The 19,322-nt window shown below is 42.2% G+C and overlaps 1 protein-coding gene across 5 annotated transcripts in view; it reads left to right on the top strand.

Moving 5' to 3' along the window:
- Nucleotides 1–19,322, top strand: part of arnt2 (aryl-hydrocarbon receptor nuclear translocator 2) — a 369,880-nt gene that overhangs the window by 296,932 nt on the left and 53,626 nt on the right. For all 5 annotated transcript variants that reach the window (XM_080214131.1, XM_080214130.1, XM_080214133.1 and 2 more), the window contains one exon: nucleotides 529–670. In XM_080214131.1, coding sequence (XP_080070257.1) covers nucleotides 529–670 — 142 coding nt within the window. The remainder of the gene's footprint in view (nucleotides 1–528; nucleotides 671–19,322) is intronic.

Here is a 19,322-nt window from a genome sequence, read left to right as displayed (position 1 = left end):
AAGCCCACCCAAAACTTTTCTTGTATCCTAACTGGCACCATGCCGCATTTATCCATCAACACTCCTTTCAATGAGAAAGTTGGTTTTCAGGTCTTGCAACACTTATATGTTATCATTCTTATTTTTGTTTTTCAATCGTTCTTCTTGCCATCCTTCTCCCCCTCCTCCAGCCCTACAAGCCTCTAAGATCTCTGCATTTCTATCCGATTACACATTCTTAATTTTAATCCCTCCATCATCAGTGATAATGTCTTCAACTGCTTAGATCTTAAGCACTGTCATTATGAATTCCCTTCCTAAAACCCTTTCACCTCCCTCAAGACACCCCTTAAAATTTACCTCTTTCCAGACCTTTGTGTTAACTGTCTTAAATTTCATTACGCAGCATGTGGTCAAATTTTATCTAATAACATTCCTGTGTCTATGCTGTGGAATATTATATTGCATTCAGTACACGATATAATTGCAAGTTGTTGCTGAGATTAGGGTTGGCTATTTAACAACAAATCTCTAATATTGTCTTTTCAGCACTTCAATGGTACCTGGTGGCAACATCATTCAGCAAACGTCTTCAGCCGGCCAGATTTTAGCTCAGATATCTCGTCAATCTAATGCTAATCAGGTCTCTGCAACATCCTGGACTGGAAGTCGACCACCTTTCCCAGGACAGGTACTGCATCACATTTTAGGTGGATAGATTACTCAAATCATGTTGAATAGTTGGTTTCCGAACAGCAAACTGAAATATAATTACATCTGCAATTAATGTTTTGAATTAAAACTCGACTGTGTAGATTTTGGTTTATTTTCACAAAATCTGTAGATTGCTTTTAAATTGTGAGTGATGGGTTTGTTTTCTGTTCCAATATTGATCGTTGTCATTCTGTTGATGAGATTATTTTGGATGGGTTATCCTGATTTTGTGCCAGGTGTTCACAGGTACTGTTAGGAAGTTGCATATATAAGGTTAAAAATGAGGTGTTTGACAAATGTAAATATTGGAAAGAAATGCTAAGAAAACCAAAAGAAATCACATAGCATTGTCTGCCAGCATTGCAAAACAGGCTCTGAATTGGACCAATGATTTTAAAGCAAGCACTCAAAGACACAGAACCAATTGAATTCAAATTTGAGTGTTGTTGGCAGCCTGAAGCTGTTCAAATTGCAGGAATACGGAGAGGTAATTCTAGGTATTTAAACCTGGACAAGGAGAAATAATGGTTAAAGTAATCTGGCCACCTCTTCAGAAGGAAGGAGAGGCTAGGCTCTCATAACCAAATCCTGCAGTTTATTGTAAGTCTTCATCAAACTTACCATCTACAGTCGAAGATAAATCAACTCAACTGGAATTTATAAGCTTTTGTTTCATTCATGAATCTTGTAATATCCGGACAGCATTCTATTGGGGAGTTTATTCAGTTTGCTAATTGTTTTAATAAAGTTGTCACCAGTTTTAAAATAAAAACCTGTTAATTGTTCATGATAGAGAGTATCCAATCCTACTTTAATTTACCTAAACTAATAACTTCCTACTCCCGCACACAAACTTACTTAAGATTATGAGGCAAGTATTATCCCTTTAGGAGGTTCCAAAATCACGCAGAGGGAAGCATCACCTCTGCGTCATAACAGTGCTATTCAAATCCTCTAACACCTGAGCCCAAATACACAAAACAAAGAAGCTCTATCCCCATCATTTCTTCACACATATGTCAGCTAGTTGATTCACATGATTGGAGATAGATGCTTGTTCATCAGTGGTAGTTTTGAATTTTGTTTCCGCCATGTAAGTAATGCTGGCAAGGCTGTTTTTCATTGCTATCTCTAAGAGTCAAATACGGTCAGAGTAATCATGTGTAGACCAAATTGCCTTAAGTGGGAACAGATCATTTTCCCTCCTCACTCAGTCCAGTTTGGGTTCCACCAGGGCACTCAGCTCCTGAGATCATTACAGCTTTAGTTCAAACATGCATAAAGAGCTGAACTCGAGGTGAGAGTGACTGCCCTTGATGTTAAGGCAGTATTGACTGAGTTGGGCAGTATGGAGTCTCAGTAGGATTGGAGCCAGTGGGAATCAGGGGGAAAACCCTCCACTGATTGGCATCATATCTGGCACTAAGGGTGTGAGTTTCTTGAAATGCCTGAACTTTGAAGTAGTTACTTTTTCCAGTGCTATCACTAGATTAGCTAAAGAGTTCCTAGCTCTATCTGTGCCTGTTGCTGCTGCAGTGTGAAGAACTCCCCATCAACCATCAGTAGGTGCATGTGGGCTTGTGTGTTTTCTTCTGTTATTAGTTTTTGAAATAATTTAAAACAGTGAAAAGAATTTTGAAGGTGTTTTTTAAGGCAAAATTTATATTTTAAACGTCTAACTTTTTATCTGAGACTGAAAGTCTGACCCAACAAGACAGGCATCTGGGAAGGTTAATTACAAGACCAGTGTTATCTTCTGTTTGTACTTCGAACCTTAAATAAGTGTTCATAAAATTGTTTATTTTTCTCTATTCAGATGCCAAAGGATGCCATTCCCAGTTGAGTAAAAGAGCTTAGGTTTTTTTTATTTTTCCAACTAATTTCAAAACAAGCTCAAAGATGTGTTTAAGAAGGCTTTTTGACTAAAATATTATTTTTTCTTTTCACAAGAGTCTAGCTCAGAGAGACAGACAAGCATAGAAAAATTTACATTTATACCCGCTGTGCTTTATTTTGTTTCTGCATAGAATCTTTGCACAATTATTGTTTAAGAAAAAAGTAATTATACAGACGTACCAGCTACACCCAGTTTGTACTATCACCCAGTTACATAATTAATAGAAAAATTACAGTCTTCAGCATTTTATATACTGAGATGGGGAGACAGTGGTTTAGTGTTTTTGTCCCTTCATTCAGGGCCAAGCACATGCTCTGGGGATCCAGGTACAAATCCCACCACCAGGCTGGAACTTGAATTCAATTAATAAAATCTGGAGCTGAAAGCTAACCCCAACAATGGGGACCATGAAACCATTATTGATGCCTACAAGGAAATAAATCTGCTGTCCTTACCTGGTCTGGCTTACATGTACACCAAATCCACGGCAATGTGGTTGACTTTTAACTGCCCCCAGAAATGATGAGCCACTGAGTTTGAGGGCAATTAGAGATGGACAAAAATGTTGGCCTTGCCAGTGATGCCCATATCCTATGAAAGAATAATTTTTTTAAAATTCGAATTCTTCCCAGAGCCTAACGCAGCAGCAGAGTAAAGCCAGGAACATACAGGAACAGGGCTGAGACATCAGTAGCACTTTGCAAAATGTTTACAAGTCAGTTTTAAGTTCATAAAGACTCCTTAATTGTATTGAAAAATACATCCAATTTCTTTACAGTTCTAACTAGAGGTACTGGCCACAAAAGCAAGAAAATTATGCCAGACGTTTATATGTCACTGGTTAGGTCTCAGCTCAGAATACTGTATCTAATTGTGGACACTAAGCTTGCAAGAAAGGTGCAGAGGCAATGTACTAGAACGATACCAGAGATGAGGAACTTCAGTGAGAACAGGAATTGTTCTCCTTGGAGGAGAGAAAGCCTTTAATGGGATAGATAGGAAGGAATTATTTTCACTGACAGGAATGTTAATAACCAGGTGAGATATGAATATTTTTATGCAGCAAGCTGAAATACACGTCCTGAAAGGGTGATGGAAACATATTCAAAAGTAACATTCAAAAGGGAATTGGATAAGCATTTGAAAAGGCAAATAAAGCAGAGTTGTGGGTGAAGCGTGGGGAAGTGAGACTAACTAGGATAGCTCTTGCCATGAACCAGTACAGGGATGATGGGCCAATGGTTTTTTTCTGTGCCTCACTTTGCCTGAGCCTCGCACTTAGATTTTGCTCTTTCTGTGCACGCTGTGGGCGACTGACTCCATCTTTTATCCAGAGAATCCCTACAGTGCAGAAGGAGGCCATTTGGCTCATTGAATCTGCGCAGACTCTCCGAAAGAGTGTCTTACCCAGCCCCACCTCCCCACTCCTATCCCCGTATCCAGCATGGCCAATCCACCTAACCCCATGGGAGGAAACTGGAGAACCCAAAAGGAAACCCACGCAGACATGGGGAGAGTGTGCAAACTCCACACAGTTAGTCAACCAAAGCCGGAATTGAACCTGGTCCTTGGCGCTGCGAGACAGCACTACTAACCACTGTGCTACCGTGCCACCTTTTTCTGTTGTATACTCATTTCATTGTAAAAAACCAATCAAAATGTACTTAATGTATTGCCATTGAAGAAGCCTCAACAGTTTCTCCTTCCCCATCCATTGGTGTTGCTGGAAACCATGTTACAATACTGAGTCATTTGAAACTTTTGCAGTCCTGCTAAAGCATAGGACAACATCATTTGTGTAAGCGGTGACCCTAAATCCCAGGAATCTCTCGAGTGTTGACAAAACCTCTCAGTGCTAATAATGTCAAGGATCTCCCCCTTCCAGCCACGCTGTTAAACTCCGTGGGTACCACCTCAACTTGTCAAACTCAGCACTTATCATTCTGCTACTACCTCCTTTTTCCAAAATAAACTAGCTCCTGTATCATTGACAATATTTTTCAGTACATTTGAACATACCTATTGAATCACAGAATCGTCACGGCGCACAAGGAGGTCATTTGGCCCACCGTGCCTGCAGAGGTTCTCCAAATGAACATCATGACTGACTGGCATTCTCCTGCCTTTTCTCATACACCCGCATTCAAAATAATCAGCTAACGCCCCCTCAAATGCCTTGATTGAATCTGCCTCCACCAGACTTCCAGGTATTCTGTGTATTGTGTATTCTGTATTCTAGACCCAAACCACTCAGGAGAAAAAGTTTATTTCTCCAATCTTTCCGCATAGCTGAAGTTTCTCATCTCTGGAACCATTCTTGTAAATGCCATATCGTTCACATCCTTCCTATAGTGTGGCACCCAGAACTGTACACAGTATTCCAGCTGAGGTCTAAATAGTGCCTTGTATAAGTTCAACACTATGTCCTTATTAACAAAGCTCAGAATGCTGTATGCTTTATTAATTGCTCTCTCCACCTCTCCTACTTTCAATGACCTATACACATATACATCTAGATCCCTCTGCTCCTGCATCCCCTTCAGAATTCTACCCCTCATTTTACCTCTCCATTTGCATCATACCAAAGTGCACCACCGCAGATTTCTCTGTTTTGAACTTCATCTGCCATCTATCTGCCCACTTCACCAATGTATCTTATATCCTTTTGAAGATCTACGTTGTCCTCTTCACAGTTTACAATACTTCCAAGTTTCGTGTCAAACTATGAAATTGTCCCCTGTGCACCAAGATCGAGCACAGTGGCACAGTAGTTATCACTGCTGCCTCACAGCTTCAGGGACCCAGGTTCAACTCCCGGCTTGGGTCGCTGTGTGGACTTTGCACATTCTCCCCATGTCTACATGGGTTTCCTCCGGGTGTTCCAGTTTCCTCCACAGTCCAAAGAAGTGCTAGTTAGGTGCATTGGCTGTGCCAGATTCTCCCTCAGTGTACCCAAACAGGCGCCAGAGTGTGGTGACTAACGAATTGTCACATAACTTCATTGCAGTGTTAATGTAAGACTACTTGTAACTAACAAATAAACTTTAACTTAATATGTATTAGGACTTGCTCACCACAAAAGTTGCTTTTATTGTGTATATGTTATTGATAGGAATTCTGGGTGATTTAAAATTATTTTTTCCTTCTGCTTATAATTGTTGAATATTTCAAACATTTTACAGTATTTTTCCTTCATTATTCAGACAAAAATGTGCTTGCAGAGCAGTTCTCCCCATGCAGTCTCATTCTGCCTCCAGCTCTTATGCTAAGAATAAAGATTAGTAGAGAAGTTTTAATGAAGGGTGAAATATCTGATCTCTGCCGCAGTGGCATTTATCTGTACCCATATTCTAATCAATCTCATGATGTTGTAAGTTAGCCAAGCAGTGAATCTAATGCAGAAGCTTCAGTTTTCATGTCAGACACTTCCTCTCACTCCAAACTAAGTGCAATTTTTTAAGAAGTCGCTTCTGTGAAGCATTTTGAGACTTACTTTAGAGCCACTGTATAAATACAAGTTACTGTAGATGGTGTATCAATTTTGGGGCCATTTTCATAAACCATTTGCTTTTAAAATATTTTCCTTTGGAAGGACCACTATTTCAGTGCAGTCTGATTTGGTCCACACAGACAACACTTCATTCAGCCCCCAAATAATAAAACCCATGTAACTTTGTAATGTAGTGAAGAGGTGTCTACAAGATCATTGGAAGTCTACCAAATGGCTTGTAATCTGAGCTGAAGTGAAACTTGGCTCCAGAAAATCTCCTGGCTTGAGCTCAGTTCAATGAGTCTTTTTGTGGCTGCTGGTGGCAACACATTTCAGCAAACGTTTGAACCAAGTGCCTTTTGCCACTTCAAAGTTTAAAATGCTCGGAAACTGCCTCCACGATAACATAGAAAAGATGTTTCCATTTCCTGATGTTGATGGAGTTTGAGGCCAAGCCAACAGGAGAAACACACGTGCTCCTTTTCAAGTAGTTCGTAACGTGTATTCCTTCAGCTCAATTTATTTTTAAAGTTGGAGTAGATAACATTTTAGTTCATGTAAAAAGAATGCTTTCATTTCAGATGGTTTGCTTTGTCAAATTCGTGAACAGAGAGTACTTTATGAAATTAGGTATATTAGCTCTCTGTCATATTACTGAGCTGGTAATTTGCAGACCGGGACTAATGATTAAGAGGCATAAGTTCATGATTTGGGCAATTTAATTAAATCTGGAATAAAAAGCTAGCAATTATAACAATGACCTTAACCCGCAAGATTATCATAAAAACTTAACCTGGTGCACCTATCTCTTCTGGGGAAAGAAATTGGGCTGGCATGTGACTGCAAACATGTGCCTGGCATTATTCATGACTCTTAACGCTCCTTCAGTTAAACCAAGCCAATAGAGTAAAGCATAAGAATTAAAACCTGACAGATGAATGTTTCAACCTAGGCATTGGTACCTGGCCCAGTCTATCGTGCACGGGTCTTCCTCACTAACCTCTGGGGGCTTGTGCCAAAATTGGGAGAATTGTCCCACAAACTGGTCAAGCCACAGCCTGACATGGTCATAATCATTGACTCATTCTTTTCAGTCAGACATCTCCACTGTCCCCTCAGTATATCTAATCGTACCAGAAACACAGGTCTATAAAAGGTAGGCAGGACAGTGATATACAATTGGAACAGAATGGCCCTAGGATCCCTTAACATGGATTGGAACTTGTGACTTCAAAACATTAGGTCAAGTGTTGCAAGGAAACCACCTTCTCATTGCCCTCCCTACCTGCTGAAGCATTGCTCCTATCCACTTTGAAGTACTGAGGACACCAAGTACGCAACATATGCTTTGGATGGGGGGTGGGTGGGGGGGGCTTCAGTGTCCATCACCAAGTGTGGCTCAGCAGCATCACCATTAATTGAGCTGACCAAGTCCTGAAGGAGATAGCGACTAATCTAGACTTGCAGTAGGTAGTGAGAGAATGTACTTGACCTGATCCTCACCAAACTACCTGTCGCAGATGCATCCATCCATGGCAATGTTGATAGGATTGATCATCCCGCAGTCCTCGTGGAGACGACATCCCATCTTCATGTCCTGAGCTTATGGTTCAGTATATTCCTCACTCCTCCATTATTACCAAGACAGGAGATCAACCCTGGTTCGATGAGTAATATAGATGAGCATGTCAGGAACAGCACCAGGTATACCTAAAAATGAGGTGGCAATCTGGTGAAGTAACAACACATGCTGAATAACAGAAGCTAAACTGTCACAACTGATGATTCACATCAAAGCTCTGCTGTCCTGCCACGTCCAGTTATGAATGCTGATAGATAATTAAACAAATGATGGAAGGAAGAGGAAACCTCACAAACATCCCCATCTTTAATGGTGAAGCCCAGCTTCAGTGCAAAACATTAGGCTGAAGCGTTACAGTCATCCTTATTCAGAAGCACTAATGGTTAATCTGTCTCCACCTCACGAGTTCCTCCAAATCACAGATGTCGATATTCTCCCAATTCTCTTCTCACTAAGATCAAGGCACTGGAGACAGCAAAGGCTATTGGGCCCTGACAACATCCCAGCAGTTGTACAGAAGACTTGGTCAACGCAACTAGCTACATCTCTAGCCAGGCTGTTCTGATTCAGCTTTAACACTAACAGCTACCTGATAATGAGAAAACTGTGTCCTGTCCACAAAAATCAGAACAAATCCAATCTGGCCAATATTATCTGTCTACCCTTGATCATTAGTAAACTGATGGACAGTGTAATCTTCGTGCTATCAAGCTGAACATATTCCGCAATGCTTACTGATGCTCAGCTTGGATTCTGTCAGGGCCACTTGGCTTCTGGGTGACATGGTGGTACAGTGGTTAGCACTGTTGCCTCATGGTGCCAGGAACCCAGGTTCAATCTCAACCTTGAGTGACTGACTGTATGGAGTTTGCTTGTTCTCCCTGTATCTGTGTGGGTTTCCTCCCACAGTCCAAGGTAGGGTAGATATGCTGGGTAGGTGGATTGGATGTAGTATACACACAGGGGATATGGAAGGGGAGAGGTCTGTGTAAGTTATTCTGTCAGAGAGTTGGTGCAGACCCAATGGCCTGAATGTCCTCCTTCTCCACTATCAGGATTCTATAATCTTTTAATAGCCTTGGACCAATTGTAGAGAGTAGAGCTGAACTCCAGAAGTGGGAGTGCCTGGATCTCGAGTCAGCATTTGACCAAGTGTGACACCACGGAACCCATGGAAATGGGAATCAGTAGGAAATGTGGAAAACATGCACTGAGTTTAGAATCGTGCCTGGCACAAAGGAAGATGGTTGCAGTTGTTAGAAGCCAGTCATCTCAGGAGTACCTCGCGTTGTGTCCTAAGCCCAGTCATCGTCAGCTGCTTCATCAATGACCATCCCTCCGTCATAAGATCAGAAATGGGGCTTTTGCTGATGTTGCAGTATTCACCACTCCTCAAATACAGAAACTGTCCTTGACTTCACACAGCAATACCTGGCAACACTCTGCCTTGGGCTGATAAGTTACATTCAGTCCCACCACACAAATTCCAATGAGATGAGCATGTGACAGGAAAACTGGAAATATGGTGATTGTTAAGCTGCCTAGAATGTAAGCTTAGAAAGGAGGAGGAACAGATAGAAGTGTAGAGAACGCAGTAGGTGTGCTGCATAGTGCTTTGTCACTGACCACCATTGGTGTGTCTCTTCTCTCGGCCTGTGTTTTTCATCCTCTCGTTTATTATCTTTTGTTTGGCAACCACGTCACTATTGAGGCAGAGCTGCGAATTTAGAGTCAGAGAAGTTTACATCTTGGAAACAGGCCCTTCGGCCCAACTTGTCCATGCTGCCCTTTTTTAACCAACGTGTTAGTCCAAATTGCCTGTGTTTGGCTCATATCCCTCTGTACTCATCTTACCCATGTAACTGCCTAAATGTTTTTTAAAAGACAAAATTGTACCCGCCTCTACTACAACCTCTGGCAGCTTGTTTCAGACACTTACCACCCTTTGTGTGAAAAAATTGCCCCTCTGGATCCTTTTGTATCTCTCCCCCATCATCTTAAACTTATGCCCTCTAATTTTAGACTCGCCCACCTCTGGGAAAATATGTTGGCCGATTTATACCCCTCATTATTTTGTAGACCACTATAAGATAACCCTGAGACTGCGACACTCCAGGGGAAAAAGTCCCAGTCTATCCAGCCTCTCCTTATAACTCAAACCATCAAGTCCCGGTAGCATCCTAGTAAATCTTTCCTGCACTCTTTCTAGTTTAACAATATCCTTTCTATAATAGGGTGACTGAACACAGTATCCCAAGTATGGCCTCTCTAATGCCTTGTACAACTTCAACAAAACGTCCCAACTATTTAATGTTCTGATCAATGAAACCAAACATGCTGAATGCCTTCTTCATCATTCTGTCACGTGTTTCTCCATTTCCAACGAGCTATGAACTTGTATCCCCCCAGATCCCTTGGTTCTATAACTCTCCCAATGCCCTCCTATTAACTGAGTAAGACCTACCCTGGTTCAATCTACCAAAATGTATCACCTCACCTTTACCTAAATTAAACTCCATCTGCCTTTCTTCAGCCCACTGGCTCAGTTGATCAAGATCCTGTTGCAATCCGAGATAACCTCCTTCACAGTCCACTATGCCACCAGTCTTGGGTGTCATCTGCAAACTTACTAACCATGCCTCCTAAATTCTCATCCAAATCATTAATATAAATGACAAGTAATAGTGGATCCAGCACCAATCCCTGAGACACACCGCTGGTTACAGGCCTCCAGTTTGAAAAACAATCCTCGACAACCACCCTCCGTCTTCTGTCATTAAGCCAACTTTATCCATTTGAGAAGCAAATATGTAAGGAGATTACAGATAGCTCTAAGAAAAATAGGGTGGTAATAGGGGATTTTAATTTTCAAAACATTCATTGGCACAACCATACTATTAGAGGTTTAGATGGAGAGAATTCAGGAAGAATTTATCATTCAGTATGTGGATGGCCTGATTAGAGAGGGGGTAAAACTTGACCATGGATCCGGTGAGATTTAACCTTATGCAACAATCTCCCATGTGGTATCTTGTCAAAGGTCTTGCTAAAGTCCACGTAGATAACATCAACTGCATTACTCTCATCTACTTTCTTGGTTACCCCTTCAAAAAACTCAATCAAATTCATGAGACGTGATTTTCCACTCACAAAGCCATGCTATTGCTAATCAGTCGTTGCCTCTCTAAATGCCTGTAGGGACCTCATCCCTTTTCCTACCAATATCATTGGTACCAATATGTACAATGACTTCTGGCTGCTCACCCTCCCCCTTAAGAATATCCTGCAACCACTCAGGGATGCCCTGGACCCCAGCACCATGGAGGCAACACACCATCCTGGAGTCTCCATTGTGGCCACAGAAATGCCTGTCTGTGCCTCTAACTAGTGAGCCCCCCATTATTACTGCTTGCTTGCTCTTTGCCCAACCCTGCTCTACAGCAAAACCAGGTGTGGGTGCCACAGACCTGGCTACTGCTGATATCTTCCCCTGACAGGCTATCCACCCACAACGGTATCCAAAATGATATATCTGTTTAAAAAGGGAATAGTGCAGGAGTCTGCTGTGCCTATCAGCCTGCCTCTTCTGGTGGTCACCTGACTGAACCTGTGGTGTGACAACCTCCCTGTAACTAGCGTCTATCACACACTCTGCCTCCTATATGCTCTGCAGTGTGTCCATCTGCTGCTCCAACTGAACAATGCGATCTGTGAGGAGTTGCAGCTGGACACATTTCCTGCTGTCAAAATTGTCAGGGAGACTAGACTGTTCCCTAATTTCCCACATCTGGCAGGAGGAGCATACCACTATCCTAACTGTCATTCTGTCCTTGTACAGGTTAAAAAAAGAGAATCTCAACTCACTTTTCCCCTGCTTTGTGGCCCTCACTGTGACTTTTTTTTTGGTTAGGGAAGGAGGTAGAGAGGAAAACATTGAGTTAGTGCTTGGAGTTTAACTGTCCCTTTCCAACAGTTCCTCCATAAACCATACACTGGCAACAAGCCAATCACCACTCTGCTGCCCTCTGCTGGATTCTTGCCTTCATTTGAACACAGAGGGTGTCTCCCGGAGGTCCACCTTCTAGAAGCAGTGACTGTGCCTAAGCAATTCTTCCCGCAACAACCAATCAGCGGGGGATACCATTGAACAGAAACTGAACTGAGCAAGTGAAAGCTAGATGTTTGCTTTCACTTGAACACAAATGTGATTTTTTGGATGTTTCTTTGTTTTGTTGTCTATTGGGTGCTTTTTAATCTGACAACCTCATTGGGAGGTTGGTTTGATACACCCAAGTTTTTTGTCTGTTGTTCTGCACCCTTCTCTGTTTTGTTTTACATCTATCAAGTACCAGGATCTGCACCTGAAGTATTGTGAGCTATGGGCCTTGTGCAAGAAGATGGGATTAGAAAGAGCTCCTGGGTGTTGTTGGGTTGGCATGGAGAAGATGGATTGAATAGCCCCCTTCTATGCTGTATAATTTCTATGATTCTATGTTATTTTGTTGTCTTAATCTCCCCAATCTCAAGTTTATTGACTGACTTCCTTTACAAATTCTCCATGCACTGACACTGCGCAGAAGCAGCGGATATTACTGCTCATGTATGTTTTCACAAGTTCTAAAACAATGTGGGTACATCTGTTTTTTTTTGGTTATGGCTATGGGCAATAATAAATTCAGGGTTGTCAGAGAATTTGTTGGAAGTTTTCGGCCATAACACCCGCCAGATAAATCAAACCATTGCTCCTTCACAGTCACTGACATTACCACTTTGGAATTCCCCACAAATAACATCCTGGGGGATACCATTGAACAGAATCTAAGCAAACCAAAGAAATGCTGTAGCAGCAAGAGCAAATGAGATGCCTGGAATTCTGTGGAGAATAACTCACCACCTGTCTCCCCAAAGTCTGTCCACCATCTGGAACGCGCAAGTTAGGAGTGAATACTCTCCACTTGCGGCTCCAACAACACTGAAGAAGCTTGACATCATTATGAACAAATTTGCCCTGTTGATTCGCACCCCATCCACCACCTTGGACATTCACTCCCTCCACCATCAACACAGAGTGGCAGCAGTGCACATGATATACTAGATGCCCTGCACCAGTAGCAATTCTCCAGGTATCATTTGACAGCACCTCCCAAATCTGTGACCTCTACCACTTTGAAAGCAGCACCTGCAAGTTCCCCTTCAAGCTGCACACTTTCCTGACTTGGAACTATAACCATAGTGTGGAGATGCCAGCATTGGACTGGTGTCAGCACAGTAAGTAGTTTCACAACACCAGGTTAAAGTCCAGAACAGGTTTATTTGGTAGCACAAGCTTTTGGAGCGTTCTCCTTCATCAGGATATGCGCAATCTTCTTGAAGATCCTCTCCAAGAAATGCTGCCAAATTTAATCTGGTGCTGTGAGACTATTTACTATACCTACCCCAGTCCAACGTTGGCAGCTCCACGTCATGGCTACCATTGACACTGCAAACTGCCGGCTCCAAGTAGAGAGGATCTCCAAGAAGATCGTACATATCCTGATGAAGGGGCTGCACTCTGAAAGCTTGTACTGCCAAATAAATCTGTAGAACTGTAATGCCATTCCTCCATTGTCGTTGGATCAAAAGTCTGAAATTCTCTGCCTAGAAGCATTAGAGGTATATTTATACCACATACACTAGTGATTAAAAAAGATGGCTCTTCTCAAGAGCACTTGACGATAGGCAACAAATGTTAGCCTTGCCAGAAAACCCCAGGACCAAACCTGGCATTGATGTTTAGAATATAATACACTGCACCATTTTCAGTGGCCAGGCGGTGCAGCGTTATACACCCCTTCACTTGCACTCTGGTAAAGAGAGCCTGTACATCTTCAAACTCAACCTAGTCTCTCATTCAGGGAAAAATACAGATGCAATGTTTTTACAGCTGTAGTGGGGATATGGTTGTGAAACTCAGTATTGACAATGGGAGGACATGTGGTTATCTCTATGCTGTGGAAAGCTACCTTTTATCAGCCTGTTGCATTACCACTACAGATCAAAACCAGCATACGCTAAGATGTGTTACAAATTAAAACAAACCGGTTCTCCCAGTGCCTCATCGGTAGGGCTGGAATATGTCACGTAGACAGGAAGATTGTAAGTTTAAAGCCTAAGTTTTAATTTCAAGCAAGTTGTCCAAATGATACATTGGACTTCAGTATCACTGGGTTGAATGAGGGAAGAGAATCTTCTGGGGTTTTTGTGTCTGTTTGCAATACAGTCTCTCTTGCTGGTGTTAGCGCGAGTGGGCGAAACAACCACTACGGACTCAGGGTGAAGTTCAATAACGGCATAGCTTTATTTTCTTTTATTTCGATGGAGAAGCACAGTCAGGACATATAGTCAGACTGTCCCGAAAGCGCTCTGCCTGTCCCTCGCGGCAGGCTATAGTTAAACCTGAACATCGGTGCAGTACGCGATTCAAACGCTAATACTTTGTTTACAGTATTCAGCCTTAGCCATCCTGTCTCGATGTTTCCAAGTGTTGAGGAAATTGTTTTAGGTGTGTGTTAATTGTTTTGTCTGATTGGTTATTTAAAAGTCTAGAATCTCCGGGGTTTGAACCATAGGTGTGTCATTGATCTCAACAGAGGTTTTGAGGGGCCAGGAATGTTTCCTTAACTATGGTAATTTTAGGTGTCTCCATGGGCTGTTTGACTGTTTTAAAAGTGCTGATTTTGATGGGGTGGAGAGTTAGTTCCTGTAGGTGCCATCCTGCCCAGCTTCCCTTATGTGCTAGCCCTCATTTGCATTCTAAAAGCATGCTCTTGCCTACTGATCGGTGTCTGTTACTTTGTGATTTTTAGTGGAGGGGCTCTGGTGTAACTTCAGTCTGCTTCCATTTTGTGTGCCCAATTTCATAAAATTTGTTGTCCGATAACACTGGGTAAAGATCAGAGGCTATGATGGTCCTGCCTCTGCGTGTACTAAGTTTACAGTGAGAGAATTGCCACTCAGTGTAGTCATGGAAAGAGCCTATTGCCCATGGAGTGGTATTATTTCACATCTTCATTCAAGGGGCAAAGGTGGGAGGAGAAATGAATGTCATCTTTGCCAGTGTCTTTGAGAGAGAAATAGATTGATAACCTGTCATTGTAACAAAGATGCAAGGTTTCGATCTGAAACATTAACTCTATTTCTCTCTATAGATAATGTCTGACCTACTGAGTATTTCCAGCACTTTCTGTTTTTATTTCAGATTTCTGAAATAGGCCATAAGACATAAGAGCAAATGTCGCCCATTGAGTCAGCTCCACCAATCAATGAGAGCATGACTGATCTGCTATGATCCTCAACTCCATTTTTCCACCTTATCTCTATAATCCTTGATTCCCTTACTGATCGAGAATTTTGCTTTTCAATTATTCACTTTTTATTTTGTACAAACCTGGCTATGATGGGAATCACTTTATAGCAGCTTGGACAACGTATGTACTCTACACACCTCCAAGGTCTTCTGCCTGGCTGGAACTGCTTTTACCTAGTTCCATTCTTATTTGTACAATCATAACCAGAGAATCACTGCAATTACTTTTCCACTTCCAAAGTTATCTCAGTTATCCTCCAAGGATCTGTCTTTCGCCTCTTTTTATTTCTCGTCTACGTGCTGCCTACCTCATTGCCGTTTTCCACACTATCCCCATATCCGTTGATGTTTTTATGATCAATACATGTACCAATTCCTGTCATGAACATACTCAATTAATGAGCCTCTACATTCCCCTTGAGTAGGGCATTCCAAAGATTTCCTATCCTCTCAGTGAAGAAATTCCTCCTCATATCAGTCCTAAATGTTCTACCCTTTATTCTGAGAATGTGTCCCCTGGTTTTAGACACCCCAGCCAGAGAAAACATTCTTCCTGCATCTACTTTGTCGGACCCTGGGAGAATTTTGAATGTTTCAATGAGATTGCCTCTCATTCCGTCAAACTCTGGAGGGTACGGGCCCAATCTCCTCACTTTTTCCTCATAGAACAATTTCACCATCCCAGGGATCGGTCTGGCAAACCTTCTCTACACTCCCTCTACGGCAAGTATATCCTCCCTCGGGTAAGACCAAAACTGTACACAATATTCTAGATGCAGTTTCAGCTAGCCTCTGTACAATTGCAGCATGACATCTTTACTCCTGTTTTCAAATCCTCTTGGAATAAAGACCAACATATCATTTGCCTTCAGAATTGTTTGCAACGCCTTCATGTTAATTTACACTAACTTATGAACAAGGACACTCAGGCCTCTTTGGACATCAACACATCCCATCTCATACCGTTTAAAAAAAACTCTGCACCTCTGTTTTTCCTACCAAAGTAGATAACTTCATACTTTTTCACATACTCCACTTGCCATGTTCTTACCCACTCTTTTAGCCTGTTGAAATACTCTTAAAGTACCTTGCACCCTCCTCACAACTCACATTCCTACCTAGTTTTGTGTCATCAGAAATAGTAATTTAGTCTCCATATTCGAATCATTGATACCCCATGAGTCGCTGATGATTGCAAAGTGCTCAGCACATTTCACTATTCCCCAGATACTGAAGCATTTCATATCCAAATGCAACAAGACCTGGACCACATCCAGGCTTGGGCTGACAAGTGGCAAGTGACATTCATGCCACACAGGTACCAGGCAATGACAATCTCCAACAAGGGAGGATTTAACCATCACCCCTAAGCATTCAGTGGCTTTACCATCACTGAATCCAGCCCCCACTATCAGCATTTTGAGGATTACTCTAGACCAGAAACTGAAGTGGACTAGCCATACAAATACTGTGGCTACAAAAGCAGATCAGAGGCTCGGAATTCTGTGGTGAGTAACTAACCTCCCGACTGCTCAAAGTCTATCCACCATCTACAAGAATCAAGCCAGGAGTATGATGGAATACTTTCCACTTGTCTGGATGAATGCAGCTCCAACAACACAAAAAGCTCAACACCATGCAGAGCTAGGCAACCCATTTGATTGGCACCCCAACCATAAATACTCGCTCCACCCTGACGAACAGTGGCAGCAGTGTGTACCATCTTCAGGATGCACTGCAGGAACTCACCAAGGCCCCTTAGACAGAACCTTCCAAATCCATGACCACTACCATCTGTAAGGTCATGGGCAGCTGATACAGCTGGAACACCACCACCTGGAGGTTCCCCTATCCTGATTTGGAAATATATTGTCATTGCTTCACTATCGCTGGGTCAAAATCCTGGATCTCCCTTCCTAATAACACTTTGGTGTACGTATACCTCAGAGTTGCATTGGTTCAAAAAGACAGCTCACCATCACCTTCTCAAGAGTAATTAGGGATGGGCAAGAAATGCCGAGCCAGCGAGCTCACCTCCTGTAAAATTAATTTTAAAATAGTCACAACCCCCTAAACTGAGAATGACCTGTTATCCTTACTCTCTGTTTTCAATTCAATAACCGATTCTCAATCCACGCCAGTATATTACCTCCAATCCCATGTGCTCTCATTTTGTTCACTAACCTTGTGTGGAACTGTATCAAAAACCTTCTGAAAATCCAAAAACACAGTACAGACATTGTTTTGCCCTCATTTATTCTGCTACGTTCTCAAAAAACTCCAGCATGTTTGTCAAACATGTTTTTCCTTTCATAAATCCATGTCAACTCTGCTCAGTCCTCCCATTATTTTCTAAATGCCCATTTGTCACTCACTTTGTAATAGATTCTTGCAGTCTCCCTACTCCTGATGTCAAGCGAACAGGTTTGTTGTTCTCTGTCTGTCCCTCTTAAATAGTGGGGTCACACTTAGTACCTTCCATTTTGCAGGAACCATTCCAGAGTCTGTAGAATTGTGAAAGGTGACCACCAGTGCACTAATGGTAATTAATGATGGACATTTCCAAAATCCCATGAAATATAATTTTTAAAAATGTATTTCATCAGTGGAAATTTCTTTCAATGAAATATTAAGATTGAGCCAATGACTTCAGTCCCCATCACAAACTCCACTTTGTCATGACCGATTCCATCCCTGACAATTGTCTGAAGCTGATCCAGGCTCATTGCAACCTTAACCCCAAGATGAACTTTCATCCGCATATCCACACCATCAGTAAGAATGCCTAAAATAAAGCATCAAATTGCCAGATTCTGCCCATTTGCTGCTGAACTCTCATTCATCTCTCTGCTGCCTCTTGGATTATTCCAATACACTCCTGGCCAGTCTCCCATCTTCTACCCTTCGTGAAAGTCATCCAAAACTCTGCCCGTGTCCTCACTCGCACCAAATTCCATTCACTCACCATCACTGTCTTTGCTGACTTACATCTAAGCAATATCTCATACTTGTTTCATAATTACTCCATGTTTTCAACACCCCTCCCCTCTCTAACCCTATCTGGATGGTCAGCTCCAGTTGCCAACCCCCAAAATATCTGCACTCCTCCAATTATAGCACCTGAGCATCTCTGTATGGATAAGCTATAACTGAAACTTGAGGGAGGTGGGCAACTGCACTTGTAAACTTATAGGAATACTAAGAACAGAATTAGGCTACTTAGCCCCTCAAGCCTGTTCCTCCATTCAGTGAAGTCAGACTGATCTGCAGCTTATCTCCATATACCTGCCTTTCCTTCACATACCTTAATATCAATTTCAGTTTTAGAAGAGAGTTCCAAACACCAACTGCCTGCTTGTGTGTAAATTTCCTCATCTTACGCCTACAGGTTTGGCCCTAACCTAGATTTTGTTTGCGCCATGAAATTCTTTTAAGCTTTCAGTGTGATAACAAGTTCAGACATAAGTGGCAACAGGTATTGCTGCTGTACAACCACAGAATGTAAGATTACAAAGAGCATTCAGGCTGTATGCATACTGGATAGGGCAGCAGTAAATGCCCAATTGCTTATTTGGAAATGTTCTGAAATATGAATGCTCGACTAATCGCCTGGTGGATTGTTGCCCGCTTTAATTTCAGACTTAAGGGTCTGAATGGGGGGTTATCCACAAGCCTTCCTACGCCACATTTAATTGGAGCAGAGGTGGAAAGGTAACTGGATCCCCATTTCTGCCTGATTAACTGTCTCCCCATTTCCAAAGTCATCTTAGGGCCCAACTCTAATTCTGGAGTCTCCTTTCCAATCCTTGTTTTTATTCATGGGACATCGCTGGCTGGCCAGCATTTATTGCTCATCCCTAGTTGCCCTTGGAGGGCAATTGAGAATCAACCACGTTGCTGTAGCTCTAGAGTCACATGTAGGCCAGACCAGGCAAGGACAGCAGATTTCCTTCCCTAAAGGACATTAGTGAACTAGATGGGTTTTTCCAACAATCGACAATGGTTTCGTGGTCATTAGTAGAGTCATAAAGGTTTACAACATGGAAACAGGCCCTTTAGCCTAACTTGTCCATGCCACCCTTTTTTTTTCAAACACTGAAGCTAGTCCAATTGCTCCACTTGGCCCACATCCCTCTATATCCGTCTTACCCTTGTAACTGTTTAAATGCTTTTTAAAAGACAAAATTGTACCCGCCTCTACTATTACCTCTGGCAGCTTGTTCCAGATGCTCACCACCCTCTGTGTGAAAACATTGTCCCTCTGGATACTTTTGTTATCTCTCCCCTCGCATCTTAAACCTATGCCCTCTAGTTT

Source organism: Carcharhinus amblyrhynchos, chromosome 28 (genome assembly GCF_965287045.1).
Source record: "Carcharhinus amblyrhynchos chromosome 28, sCarAmb.v2.hapA, whole genome shotgun sequence".
NCBI lineage: Eukaryota > Metazoa > Chordata > Chondrichthyes > Carcharhiniformes > Carcharhinidae > Carcharhinus > Carcharhinus amblyrhynchos.
Note: the sequence above shows the minus strand (reverse complement) of the source record. Positions and strands in the feature narration are given on the sequence as shown.